The sequence below is a fragment of the Triticum aestivum genome, chromosome 6B, assembly GCF_018294505.1.
Source record: "Triticum aestivum cultivar Chinese Spring chromosome 6B, IWGSC CS RefSeq v2.1, whole genome shotgun sequence".
NCBI lineage: Eukaryota > Viridiplantae > Streptophyta > Magnoliopsida > Poales > Poaceae > Triticum > Triticum aestivum.
In genome coordinates, this window is record NC_057810.1 from 51817046 (window position 1) to 51832002 (window position 14957).

The 14957-nt window shown below is 43.1% G+C and overlaps 1 protein-coding gene and 1 long non-coding RNA gene across 2 annotated transcripts; both read left to right on the top strand.

The window, feature by feature from the left end:
• Positions 1 to 980: 980 nt before the first annotated feature.
• On the top strand, positions 981 to 3111 carry LOC123133890 (uncharacterized). The gene is made up of 3 exons (XM_044553278.1): positions 981 to 1143; positions 1840 to 1910; positions 2951 to 3111. Exons 1-3 carry the CDS (start codon positions 1030 to 1032, stop codon positions 3084 to 3086), a joined length of 321 nt encoding a protein of 106 aa, XP_044409213.1. The 5' UTR covers positions 981 to 1029; the 3' UTR covers positions 3087 to 3111.
• An 8697-nt stretch (positions 3112 to 11808) lies between these two features.
• LOC123133836 (uncharacterized) lies at positions 11809 to 12667 on the top strand. The gene is made up of 3 exons (XR_006465405.1): positions 11809 to 11944; positions 12048 to 12110; positions 12495 to 12667. It is a non-coding gene; the product is annotated as an uncharacterized lncRNA (long non-coding RNA).
• The last annotated feature ends 2290 nt before the right edge of the window (positions 12668 to 14957 follow it).

Consider the following 14957-nt stretch of genomic DNA (forward strand, 5'->3'; position numbering starts at 1 on the left):
TAGATAACGCCCACACGCCCGTACGGCAGGCCTCCTATCTTATGGTCCACGCGCCCCGCGTGACAGTTACCACGCGTCCCCGCAGTTGCCATGGTCGGGACCCTCTTCCATGTTCATTTAACTGCAGTTGCCATGTCGCTTACCTACAGTTGCCATGTATAGTCTGGTCTACTGCAGTTGCCATGATTTGAAAACACTTTAGGAGTTGCCACCTACTAATACTAGGCAATTGCCATGTAGCACTATAAAAAAGCATCACAAAAAAATATGTTCGGGTAAAAGAGAGAGTTGCCATGTGCGCACACGCACGCTAGGGCAGTTGCCATGTAAAAAAAAGAGTTGTCATCTGCTTACGTGCACGCTAAGTCAGTTGTCATGTACCATGCAAAAACACATGGCAACTCGGGTAGAAGAGAGTTGCCATCTGCTTACAAGCAAAGCTATGACAGTTGCCATGTACCCTGCAGAAACACATGTCAACTGCCAACTTTGTGTGTGGGCGAGGAGACGGGCGTGTGGGCGAAGTGATAAACGCCCACATACCACCCCCTCTGCGTGCGTGAAAACTGGTGTGTGGGCGAATTGCTAAACACCCACACACCAGCCCCCGTGTGGTCAAAAAGAACGTGTGGGCGACCGGATGAATGCTCATACATCAGTTCAGTCCTACGTGGCACACAAAAACTAGTAGAACGTGCCAAGATTCGTGCAGAATTGGTTGGACGAGGATTCATGCATGTAGGCGAGTTGCCAGACGCCCACACGTGTGGACGTTAGTCTTTCCGATTTGTAAAAGTAAGTACGGCATAGGGAGAAATCCTCCTGTTTTACGCCGAAATTTATTTTCGAAACGTGGTGACATGTAGACTTTTGTCCTAACAAAGAGTCGTGAAAAATACAAGTCCACCTCTGACTTTTTGACCGTGGCGGAGTACATATAGCGAACTAGTCAAGTTGAAAACCAGGCGTGACTCATCATACGTGTTAATTTTGCAGGCGATCGTTCGTCGAAACAGGAGAGCCAAACATATGGCTGCGGGGTTGCGTCGGTTGCTGCCGATGGTCAGCCGGCGACTCGCTACCCATCAGCCCCTCTCCTCCTCCACCGGCGCCAGCGCCGCCGGTGCCACCAAGGCTGCCCAGGTTCGCACCCATCCATGTCTAGGTTTTTTTTCCCGAGTGAATCCATGTCTGGGTTTTGAAAGTACGGAGCACGTTTTCTCTTTGGCATCAATCTATAGGGAGAATATCATACGAAAATCAATATTCATTGAAAATTTCGTGGAAGCCATATTTTGAAGTTTTGAAAAAATCTGAAAAAATACGGGACGTTAAGAGTGATGTTTTATTACCACGCAAATTTTTTACTTGAAATATTTCAAGATGTGAGATATGAAAAAGTCAAATTCAATCCTGAATAGTTACATTACTGTTCGGCACTATTCAACGCTGATTTTGCCTTTTTCATAGCTCACATCTCATAATTTGTTTCAACTTAAAATTTTGCGTGGCAATAAAACATCATTCTCTTAACATTCCGTAATTTTTTTCAAATTTTTTTGAAACTTCAAAACATCTTCTTCCAGTGGTTTTCACCGGTTTCCATTGAATGTTGGTTTTCGTATGATGCATCAAGTCACAGTATTAATCCAGAGATGCCTTAATTATAATATTAGTTCCAAAATAAAAATATAGGTCTCATTGCATGGAAATTAATGAAATCATGCAAAAGTCGTGAAACATATGGCGGCATGTTGCATATATAAACCCTATGGCGCCAAACGGGTTGGCGTCGATCAATCTCTTATTTTATACCTAATTTGTGTGCTTTGCATGCAGGGTAATCGTGCCGAGAAGTGTATGAACATCCGATCATACAGGACAGATGCTGCCGCACGTGAATCACAAGGGTACGTACATGATCAACCAAAGGAAAAAACTTAGAACATAGTCGTTTAGGATATCTATAAACTTTCTTTTCCATCCTCAAAAACAAAAACGCTTTTCCATATAATTTCAATCAACATATAGTTAGAAATCCGATGAGCGCAATTGTTTAAATTTGATTGAACCAACGAAATGATAATAATGGTATGAATCTGATATGGATACATGCATGGTGGTGGAGGGCAGACTTTCTTTTGTTTTCAAAGCTGTTAGAGAAGAGCATAAAATTATATGATGCAAAATCAAAATAGTCTATACACACGATAATTTTATATGATCAGAAATAGGATTATGAAGTATATATAATTAGTATGCAAACACATCTAAACAATATTACGAAGTATGCATAAGTAGTATGCCTAACTACCCCGCAAAAAAAAAAGTAGTATGCCTAACTGCCACTGGCATTGGCCTCACGCCGCTTGCGCCACTGCACTGTTGTCCGTGGGAGCACCGGAGCATGACTGCGCAGGAGCCGGGACAACTGGCTGTGCTCGGAGCAGTGCCACACGCAGCCACCGATCTTCGTGGTGGCGCCCTTCATGCCCAGTTCGCGGCTGCGCTGCGATAGATAGGGTTGATGTCCTCGTCGCTGCCGAGCCGCAGTTTTAGATGGCCTTAGATCATCTTCAACCGAACCTCTACTTTGTCCCTATAATATGTGGGGGATTCAGCTATGGAGACTTCAGCTGCGTGAGGATTCAGCTTCCGAGGCCTAGATCAGATCGTCCGAACCAATCATGCACTTGACCATTTGCCGAAAGCCTCGAGCCGCCCCAGTCCCACAACATGCGGCCCTACCCCAATCCGCAGCTGCTTCTTCTCTCTTCCCGCTTCCTTATTCTTCCTAGCGACAAACAGACACACAACTCATACAGTCCTACAGGACAGCAATTCAATGTACACTCGCGATTCATACATGTATAAATTTCTTTTTGCAATTTTTTGATCATTTAACCCATCCGTGGGTCACTAACGTAATCTCCCTTGTGTTTCGGTGCAGGGATTTGATGTATAAAAGAGGTCGGGCTGATATGGCCATAGATCTCTTGCTCTACGGAAGCTTGGGGGTGCTGGGCTATGCGATCTACTTTGAATATAAGCATGACCTTGAAAAGGCTAGAAGAAATAACCATTAGAGCTTGATGAGCTATGCGTGTATTTTAAAAAATATAATTCCTGCAAAAAAAAAAGATCATATAATTTCTAAGCGCAGAATAGTCTCAAATTTGAGCATGAGATTTTCACTGGTGTGTACTCCCTCCATTTTTATATACAAGGCCACTATGGAATATACATTTTGCATCTATACAAGGCCACCAACAGTAATCGAGGCAAAGTTAATGATATTTTCTCGTACTAACAACATGTTTAATACTTTCATGCATGCAATCATAATGATAGTTAGCTACTTCCTCCACTTAGTTTATTTGCATGCATGTGGAGTATTAATGATCCCAGTAAAGAAGAAGAAAAATTGACTTGTAATGCAGGCATTAAATTTTACATTGGTACCTGTAATCCAAGTTTGTGGCCTTGTATACAAAAATGGAGGGAGTATTAAACATAGAATTATTTGAGGTGAGAACGATGTAGAAAAATTGAGTTGTGTGTGGTTTTCGTTCGAAACTTCGATACTTCGCCAGAGAGTCTTTAGTTTGTACACAAATGTGAATCAAGTATTTTTTTCATAATACTCTAGAATTTTTACCAAACCCTACATGGGTCCCACGAAAACACAATGCCAAATTTCATCCGTTTGGGAGCTTGTTTACACACTTTGCTGAACCGAAGAGCTTTCTGCCTTTTTAATGGTGGCATATAATAGTGGAATTTTTGCAAGTAAAAAAGTTTTCTAACAAGGAATGGATTAATGCATTAGAATTACCCTTAATTAAGAAAGGAATTAAATAAAAACTAAAACTAAACCTGAATAATGATGTTTTCTAAGCAAAAATGCATTAGTGATCATTGGTGTTACCCTTTAAGATTTTTTTGAAAAAAATAAAACAAAATAGTGATACAATTTAAAGACAGTTTACACTAAAGTTGCGCTTTTTATAATATGCAGAAATAATCATATAGTTGTTCAAATTTTGCAAAAAATATCCTAAAAAGGAATTGATTAGTGTCATTGATATTTTTTTGCCGAAAAAATAGATCTATTATAAAGATTCACCAGAAAAACAAAGCACCTCAAACATAATAAAAATTACATAATAAGATTCCGAGACCACCAACTAACCATTGCCGCCGCCAGAACGAGCCGCTGACGCGCCGCCGTCGCCGCTCCCATACCAGAGCCGACCTGACCTAGTCGATGACAGTCGGAAAGTCTTCGTGCACGTGCCCCTAAGGACCAGCGCCCCGGAACCGTGGTCGTTGCCATTGAATCCTTGGATTGATCTGAACAACCAGACACCAAATATCGCCGTTGCATATGCAGGACGAGAAATCCTAACCTCGCTGCCCCAAGGAACTAGCAGGAATCTACGTTGGAGCTCCGTCTAATCCGTCCCAAGGGACGAACTTGAGGAGGATCGGAATCCGGAAGACTGACTGATTGGAGCCCGTCCAAACGTCCCCCTTGCGAGGACTAAAACCCTACCAATCTACTAGCTGGAGACGAGACACTAGGATTCTCCTCCACGCCACCGGCCGCCGGAGCGGCAGGCGCAGGGGAGGTGAATCCACGGGCTCGCCGGCAGAGATTGAGGTGAGGAAGGCTTTCCCAAGTAGCCTTGAAAGAGATGATTAATATTATCCTTAAATTAAAAAGGAAAATAGTAAAAATTAAAATAGAACATAATAATGTGTTATCCAAGAAAAAATGAATTAGTGGCATTTGTATTACCCTCTGAAAAGAAAGAAAATGAATTAAATTAAAACAAATAATGACAAAATTTGCACAAAATTTACATGAAAAATTGCACTTTTCTATATCTTTCAAGAATAAGCATATAATAGTCGATTTGTTTTGCAAAAAGTACATTTACTAAGAAAGAATGAATTAATTAAATTGGTATTTCCTTAAAGAAGAAATAAAAAATCAAAATAATGAAGCTTTCTAAGCGAGAATGTATTAGTATCATTGTTATTACCTTTAAGAAGAAAGTAAATTAAACATTTTAAAATAATAATGACAATTTGCGCACAACATACATAGAATCTCTTTTTTTTAATATGCAAGAAGTGGGATTTTCATAAAATTTGAGCTTACTGAGAAGGACTTATTAGTGTAATTTATATTAACCTTAAAGAAGAAACAAAATGGAGAAAAAAATAAAACAATCAAAATAATGAATGTTTCCAAAGAAATAATAAATTAATGATATTCGTTTAACGTTCTAAGAAGAAAGAATGTAAAAACATGCCCACAACTTTGCACTGAAACTACACTTTATGTAAGATGCAAATAATAAGCATATAATAATGCAAATTCCACACTCCAACATAATTTACACACATATTTTATAGTACTTGTGTGTATACATTTACACTCATAATACATGTAAAAAATATCCGTATAGAATAAAGAAAACACGAAAAAGAAGAAAGGAAGAAAAATAATTTAGAAAAAGAAGGTACAAATAGAAGAAAAAAAGAGAGACAAATGGGTAACAGGCTAAAAAGCCCATTAAGAAAACCGATTGACACCAATCAAGAAACAATATGAAGGGAAAAAACACCAATCTTGACACAAGAATCAACAGCTGGAGATTCGACTTATCCAAATTTAAAAATCAACCAATTTACATATTTGTCCCATAACATTGTACAATGTGTGCTAAAGTGGTAATTGTTTTTAGGAAATGCACCACTTAACATATTCGTCCCAGCATATATAACAAGACCATTTAATACTAACCCATACAGGCACATTTTTAGAGAAGAAACTCTAAGCACCACGCATCACTCCGTCACTTGAGCGCAGGTGAGCTAGCTAGCTCCATGCTAGCCTAGCCGACCGGTTGACACCATTCTCTATTTGTCACATCAATCAAACAGAAAAAGGGAGTGAAAATCCATTTGTACATTGATCACGTACACTTGCTTCTGAAAGATAGAGTCATCAAATTCGAGTAAAAAGATGTTCTTAAATTGTAGAGTGACCGGCCGTAGGTAGCACACATGTCTCAGTGGGACGATTTGCTTCAAGAATCTCATCGATTAAACGGTCAACGACGAGACCATCCGACACGACGCCAGCGTGGGTCGTATTGGTTAGAGCTATCGAAAAAGGATTTTTTTACCGGAGCCGGGGGCTACCGGTGACCACTAGCCAATAGCAGTGCTCCAGCTCTGACATATCTAAATCATTCTCTGTCGTATTTGATTCCTTTTCTGATTTTTTATCTGTATTTTCTTTATCCTGGGACCCATGCATGAAAAGGACGGTACTGACATCTGCATCTCTTTTTCTGCACATAATACAGTACACATTGTCTGTTTTCTCTTATACAATTCATCGCTTTTAATTTCCCATTGATAATTTATATGGCTTATATTTTTAAAACCAAAATTTAATTTTTGAAACTTTTATATATTTGAACTCCTGATTTCAAGATCTTTAGAACAAGCTTAATTTTGGATACTTCTTGAACACGTTTGAATCCATTTATTTCACTCAATATGTTTCAATTCTTTCAGAAGAACTATCTATTTCAGTTATTCGAACCACTAAATTCGACTGATTTTCTGAAATACAATTTAATTATTTCAGTCATTGTAAAATGCCTATTTCACACATTAGAAGTAGTAAGAAGGGAAAGAAAGATGAAAAGCCAAAAAGGGCCCAAAAAGGTAACAAAAACAGATGCAAGTTGTGCCAGGAACTTGGGCACGGAGTGGGATCTGTCAAATGCCGTTACACTCTGATAAGCCAAAGTATGTTCTTGTTTATTTGTCTGTGTTTTGATTTGGTGCTTTTTTCCAATTACTATATCTATAACATTTTCTGCACAGGAGGAAGCGAGCAAGTCAGCCCCTTGTTGTTGAACAGTGTTGGCCAACAAAAAAAAGCAAGATTCAATGGTGGTAGAAAGAAGAGAAGTGTGCCTGAGCCTGTGCAGACTGAAGAAAATCCTACTGCAGTCAACATTCAGACTGAAGAAACTGATGTGGAGGTGCACACCGAAGAAACTGAACTTGAGCGTGTCGAGGTTCAGACTGAAGAAACTGAACCTGAGCGTGTCGAGGTTCAAACTGAAGAAACTGAACTTGAGCGTGTCGAGGTTCAGACTGAAGAAACCCATGTTGAGGTACACACCAAAGAAACTGAAACTGGTGTCAACATTGAGACTGAAGACACTGATCACGAGGGTATTGGCGAGGTGTTGAAAAGACCAGTGAAGAAAACCAAGATGATCAGTGAACTTGTGTGTGTAGTAGAACAAAAAATAAGAAGGGCTAAGGCGAAGAAGGGCACACGACGTGGTAGGAAGAAGTAGAACAGAGAACAGTTTGAAAATTTGGGGCATGTAATAATATTTGTAACTTGGTGCGTACTGGTAGTCACTATGTATCCCCATATTTCTATTCAAACTTGTTTGTCTAAACCAGCCAAATAAAATTCAAATTTAAATTTAAATTTAAATTTAAATTTGGGCTATTGATGTTTTAGTGCTATCTAAAGTACCTCAACTGAAATATGTTTGCTTGCTGATCATTCTGAGCCCTTTTGGTAAGTTGAACTCATAGTCATGAAAAGTGTGCTTCAAATGACCTCCAAAGGTAAGGTAAACGGCCTCCTATTTAAGCAAGTTTTTTTGGCACCTTGTCTAAACCAGCCAAATAATTTTTCTACACATCTATTCTACCTATATAGTGTAAATCTAAAGTCTCACTATTTATTGAATTAATTTTCTATTATTTTCTTTTCTTTTTGAAAAAACAAGGTTTAATAGAAAATTATATATAAAACAAGTTTAAAACATGAAAATGAGAAAAGTAAGTTCAGATCTTTCTTAGTCAATCCAAAATGAAGTTTTGGTGAGGTTTTCACACTTTTCATTTCCAAAACCCCACCTACTCTCGGGTGCCCACTACTCTCTCCCTTGAACTCCATACTACATTGTTTGAGGAATGACAATTTTGTGAAGGATTTTTCATAAAAATGTATGTAAACCATATTTATATTTTTTTTTCTCGTTACTATACGACATAATAAGACTATGTGCGCAAGTTTTATATTTTTTGATTTTTTTTGAATTAGTTATGCTCAACCCTAATCAGTTAAAACCTCTCAAAACCCCTCAAAACCCCTCTCAAAAGCCCTCAAAACCCCGCACACTACCTGGTCGTCGATCGTTGTGCGTGGACAGTTGAGATCAGGCGCTAGGGTTAGCTATAGTGTGCAGCGATCAGCATGAGACGCGCTGATTGGTTGACGCGGTGGGGTTTGGATCAGCCTCTCTCGTTGGAGCATCAGGACCGTTCATTTGAATCCAACGGCAAGAGTTGACGCGGTGCATGGACCAAGCCTACGCAGTGCCCTTTCCATCGTTGCATGCGTGCCCGTGCCTACCCGCATCATGCATGCACACCCACAGGACTGCGCCCGTGCATTGCATGCATGCCTCGATGTAGCCCTGCTCCGCCACCCCTATCAATGCAGTAACCTGTCGCATGCCTACCATTAGAACCGATGCAGCGTCGCATCAAAGCATGCACCCGGCCACAATGCAGCAGCCCGATGAAGACAACCAAAAAGCCAACGCTGCATGGCGTGCTCCTCTTTGAAGACGCAATACTGGCATGGGGTAGCGATGTGGGTATCGATGCAGTTCAAACAGCGTGCTGCCCGTTACAAGATGGGCAAAAGAAGGCGTCCATTATTGTCACGTCTCCCATCGACCGAACCTTGCCCTCTAGCCAGGCCCTAGCAAGATGAGCAAATTAATGGGCAACGGCATGCATGCACGGGCGGCACAGGCAGAGAACCCGGGGAAGGCGTGTCCCCTTGACCCACGACGGTACAGATGCGTGCGTGAGCCCATACCCCTTGACCCGCGACCGGTGGCACAGAAGCGTCGCAGTCCGTTTCCCACGGCCACGCTCGTGTACACACTTTCATGGGGCGCCAGCAAACGCCGCCCGCCCATTAATTCTAGGGTTTCGACGGGGTGAAACCACGTCGCACTTGGGCTATTTAAGCCGGGCACTATCGTCCTCTCCCTCCTCATCCATCATACCCCATCCTCTGCCTCCTCTGCCCTTCTTCTTCCTTCTTCTCCATCAAACCCGACCGAGCACTCGAGCCACCCCGCCACCATGCAGTACACCGCCCCCACCTACCGCTTCCCCCCAACCGTGCCGGAAAGGCTCTACCCGGACGGAGTGTATGTAGAAAGAACCCTTAGGGTTTGGGCGATCTCGAGGTGGAGGGGCGCAAGGGAGTTAACGGAGTTCTTCCTTGCGGCCGGATTCCGCCACCTCCCCCGCGGCTCTCCTCGGATGTACCATGTTGAGGAGGTCAACCACAACGGCGTTGTGGTTGGGCTCCTCGCCACGTTCACTAACCCTTTCGATGCTTTCCATCTCCTCGGGCGAGCGTATTGGGTTGGTTGTGAGTTCATAGCTTTCACCACCTACAATATCTTCACTGACTTCCAGAGCATCTTCCCCAACAACGGCGTTATGCACACGCTCCTGTACCCCATCAACAACGGGGAGGAGTGAAGGGCGGCGCCCGGAGGAGCGAGGTGGCGTTGTTCCCCCGGAGGAGGAGGAGAAGAAGAGCCCGAAGAAGAACCCGCGTTTGGTGCCCCCCGATCTATCTAGCTTATCGTATTAGTTTTTTTAAGTAGCACTACAACAAAATTGACATACTGCGACGAAAATCCTTGTGACGATGGTGGACAACGTCACCTAAATGCCCAATGTGTGATGTTCTAATAGGTGGCGTCACCAATTACCGCAAATCGGCGACGTTAGACGTCACTGGGATGCCTCGGCTTTTCAGCACACCTGGTTGCCAATTTTTGTGACGATTTGGTATTTTGTATGACGAACTAGCTGGAGTCACCGAATACTACAAATATGTGATGATCATTTTTTGTCATGTAGCATCTAGCAGTGGGGCCCACCATAGCTAGTTCACGGGTTATCGAGAGGTAGGAGCCATGCGTTGGTTTTGTCAATGGGACCCGCCACCATTATTTTAAAGTCTATTTAGCGTTGTAATTAATTTATTTTATCCAATATAAGTAGGTAGTTGCCATGGAAATACTTATGAATATTATATTCTTAAAAAGGGAAGACCTTGTTTTGTTCTTTTTTAGATGGTTATTTTGTTCTTTCTAATATAATTAGGTAGTGGCTCGACAAAAAAAATTAATCAGGCATTAAAAATATAAATTTTAAAACAATTGTTTTTGTTTGGTAGTGTATATGCTGAAAACTTCAATTGGGCGCTGGTGAGCTAATTTTGTTTCGTTCTATCTCAAAAGTTAAAATGGAAATAGGAGAGTCAATGACATCTTACTTTTTTTTATTCGTATCTATAAATAGACTGGGCAAAAAACTTGAATGAGGCGCTCGTGAGATCATATTGTTTCGTTCTATCAATAAAAACTAAAAATAAGACAGGAGAGTCGATGCAAAAGGATTATTACAGGAGTCAGAACCGGCATTAGGAAAGAGTACGGACGCTATGCAAATCGTGCTATCATATGCTTGGACTATATGTTGCCATTACGAAAGACTTTGGACGCTATACAAATCATGATATCATATTCTTGGACTACACGCCTGGGCGTGTGTGACTATATCTGTAGTTTTTTTTTGGGTCCGAATAACTGCCACACGTGTGGCGTCGATAGGAACCCGCCCGCACGCCTCGTGCGGCATAGACGGGGATCGGCCCGCACGACCACGTCCGAGCGCACAAAAGCACGGCCCGCACGTCCGGTGTGTGGCAACCCCGCCCGCACTGCCCCGTCCGGGCCAGAAGACTGGCTGCCCGCACGACCCAGCCGATCCACGCCTCCGATCCATCCCCTCTCTCGTACGCCGCCATCGTCCCCCACCTCTCGAACCCCGACATCCGTCGCCGGCCATCCCTGGTTGCCATGGCAACCAGGGCAGACCCGTAGGGCGCTCCGACCCCAAACCACACCCTAACCCTTCCCATCCCCAGCCGCCCACTCCAATCCAGCCCTCCAAACACGATCAACTAAAACCAGGTGAAAATTCTCGATCTCGTCCTTCCCTCTCATCCTTAAGGATGAAAATCTCCCGATCTTGTACTGGGTCCATACTATAGGGGTAGAACACTGCATGGTTCGGTGTATATTCGCAATTGCCAGGCAGAATACACCAGATCTGCCATGTACTACGTTTGAGGTTAACTTAGGTGCCTAGTTTAGGCACTTAAGTAGTTGGGTATGAAATGGATGAGTAGGAATCCCTAAAAAAGGGCAGGAAGGACGATTTTTTGAATGAAGAGGGTGGGAAAAAATAATTGCCACTTGTGTGTAACGACAGTTGCTGCTTGTGTATGATGACAATTGCCACCTATTTTGACCTGTTGCTTGCCATCCCTATTTTCCATGTGCAAGCAGCAGAAGAATACAATTCTTGTGGATTATTGATGCCTTTTTGATCATCCAGTGATTGAGAACATGTCGGAAAAGAATCGAGATGCGGAAAGGATGAATCGCGAAGGTGGCGCTGATGCTTGGGATTCTCAAAGGCCAGAAACACCGCCTTGGGATGCAGCAAAGTATAGTCAACTCATCTCTGCACGGCCGTTGCTGCCACTACTAGAACAGTATGTAGGCGTAGGTATGATGCGTGGTAACAAAAAGAAGAGAGCAGTTGCCAACTTCGCAACGATGAAGATGACATTCTAGTTATGTCCTACACTCCCATTTTTTTGCAGGTTCTTATGACCAAAACACTCTCAGGGGGGCCCCATGGCAAGTTCAGTCACAAGGCGCTAACACTGACATATGTACGGGCAACCAACCTCAACTAGCTAGTATGGCTAATCAAGGTAATGCAAAACCAAAAAAAACACATACTGCTGTGGACGTGAAAAATGGACATGCAAAAAAACTGGCAAGAGGACTCACGAGTTATCACGGGTGAAAATGCAGGGCCTTCATGCAGCACGTGGCATCAGCCAGCACCCATGTACCTGCCATCGACGTCATACACAGGTCAGTCCATAAAAAAAGTGAAGTTGCGGATGTTTAATTAGCAGAAGGGGCATAGTTGGCAGCTCCAAATTGCCATGACTGGACTTCTACAATTGCCATGAATTTAAAACTACACTTGCCATCCCTGGACAACTATTGTTGCCATCAGTGGACACTTGCAGTTGCCATGGAGAAACAACTGCAGTTGCCATGCCAGAGCAACTACTGTTGCCATGTCATCGCAACTGCAGTTGCCATGGAGGAACAACTGCGGTTGCCATGCCGATGCAACTATAGTTGCCATGCCAGTAAAACTGCAGTTGCCACATCAGGGGCGACTGCAGTTGCCGTGCTAGCACAAACTACAAATTGCCATGAATTGACCAACCACTACTATGCTTACAGCGTATTACGCTGGTGGTGACACGGCAAACGTCCCGTGGCAAGCTTCACAAATTGCAGGTGGAGCACGACATTTTGGTGTCACAGACCACACAAGATGGCCAAATGCAGCACAACAAGGTAAGGAAAAAAATTGAACCACAAAAAACATCACTACATTTGTTGTTTGTAGTTTTTTGTAGGCAAAACAATAGTTGCCATGTTTGTTAAATAGTACCTGCCATGACTGGACAGCTACAGCTGCCACACATGTCCACACGCAGTCTCATGGCTTGCTGTTTGAAAATATGTCGTGCCAAATCAATCGAAGATGGTGTGATCCGTTGTGATACACATCTATTCAACCAAAAAATCTTACTCTCGTGCTTGTTTTTTCTATTACAGAACCTACAACTATAGTGAACAGCGGTGCGGGGACATCTACTGCGGGGAGCTCTGAGCGCACGGAAGACGCGTTCCACCAGCCAGCAGACTGTCATGCCGCAAACAATTTCGAGTCAGAGTCGGGAATGGCAATCATTCTAGCAATGCCGACGAGCACCCCTTTGAACACAAGCACTAGCAACACTCGAGTAGATGGAACTACCGCCGATACATGATTGTAACGTCCACAGAGGGTTCACCCCCGTCGAAAGGAAATTCGTAAAGCTGCTACATGATTGTAACGTCGGTCCATCAAGAATGGTACAGATACTATCTCTCATCCACAGCAAAAAGGGGACTCTGAGTAGCATGTCGTACATACCAGCTGACGTCACATACCTACAGGCCAAGTACCGCAGAGAGAGCAAGTTGGCAGACATAGAGGCCACAATAGCCTACTTCGATGTGAAAGCAAAGGAAGATCCAGATTTCTTCTACAGGATAAGGTTGGACGATGAGGACCGTGTCAGGAACATGTATTGGGTGGATGGTGCTGCAAGGAGAGCCTACAAACATGTACAAGATGCCATTTCATTCGACGCGACGTACCTCACCAATATGTACAAGATGCCATGCGCTCCGTTCATAGGAATAAATAACCACAATCAGTCGTTGCAGTTCGGATGCGGCCTCGTCCGGAACAAAGACACAGATGGGTACGTTTGGCTGTTCAAGACCTTCTTGGAGTGCATGGATGGACTTGCTCCGATGAACATAATAACGGACCAAGATTTCAGCATGCGTGCAAGCATAGAGGAGGTCTTTCTGTTGGCAGTGCACAGGCACTGCAGGTGGCACATTATAAAGAAGGCTGAGGAGACGCTAGGACCGTTCTTTGCCGACCGTCCAGAGCTGCACAAGGCATTCGAGCTGTGCGTGGACCACAGCTTGACGGTGGAGGAGTTTGAAAGGAGCTGGATGGCCATGACTGAAACACATAGTGTCCAGGACAACGAGACTCTTGTTAGCCTGTGGGAGAAGCGAATGTACTGGGTGCCGGCCTACTTCATGCAGTGCTTCTTCCCCTTTCTGCAGACTACGCAGCGCAGCGAGGGGTTTAATGCTGTTTTAAAGCGGTACGTCAGCCCTGGCAACTCATTGCTACAGTTTGCCAAGCAGTACACAGCTTTGCAACAAAAAATTCTGGGATCTGAGCTACAGCAAGAAGCGACCACAGCCCTAAAGCAGCCAAAATTGCTAACGTATTTACCGATGGAGAGGCAAATGAGCAAGATATACACCAACAAGATCTTTAACAAGTAAGTCAGTTGCATTACAGTCTTATTTGCATAAAAAGCACCAAGTCAGTAGGGGCCTTATAGAGTGCAATGCAGTTGCCATGACATGGAGCTGCCATGTTTAATGAAATACTGTTTGCCATGCTTACTCAGATGCAGTTGCTATGTTAAAATGAAAATTTTGTTTTGGCATACTTGCTCGGGTGCATTTCCCTTGTTGAATGAAGTGCAGTTGCCATGTTTTATGCGCTGTGCTTCCATTGGAGCATGTTGGCATGCAAATGCCAATGTCAAAAAATGCTAAAAAAATGTTATATTGGCGACACATATGCTGAAATGCAGTTGCCATGTTTAATGAAATGCATCTGCCCTTTTTTTTGAAATGCAATTGACATGTTTACTCAGCTGTAGATGTCATGTTTAATAAAAATGCAGTTGCCATGTTTTATGCAATGTGCTTCCATTGGGGAATGTTGGTGTGGAAATGACGATATCCAGTTGAAAATGTACTGCAATTGCCATGTCTGTTGTACTGCAATTGCCATGTATGTTGTAATGCATTTGCCATGTGTAGTGTACTGCATTTGCCATGTTCAACGTAATATATTTGCCATGTTCAATGAACTATGTTTGCCATGTTCAAACAAAATGTATTTCTATTTCCATGACAACATAAGGGTGTACAAGAAAAAGATCGCACGAAAGTTTAACAGAAAACACACAAAACTTGCAGATTCCAGGAAGAAATAAAGCGTGCCAGCATGTTCACGGCTTTCCGGGTGGACGAACATACGTTCAAGGTGTG

What these genes read in the sequence shown, in the direction of transcription:
- LOC123133890 (XM_044553278.1), top strand. Translation starts at nt 1,030, where the DNA reads ATGGCTGCGGGGTTGCGTCGGTTGCTGCCGATGGTCAGCCGGCGACTC. An exon ending in GTGCCACCAAGGCTGCCCAG is followed by an intron (nt 1,144 to 1,839) that starts GTTCGCACCCAT and finishes CTTTGCATGCAG; the next exon opens with GGTAATCGTGCCGAGAAGTG. An exon ending in GCCGCACGTGAATCACAAGG is followed by an intron (nt 1,911 to 2,950) that starts GTACGTACATGA and finishes GTTTCGGTGCAG; the next exon opens with GGATTTGATGTATAAAAGAG.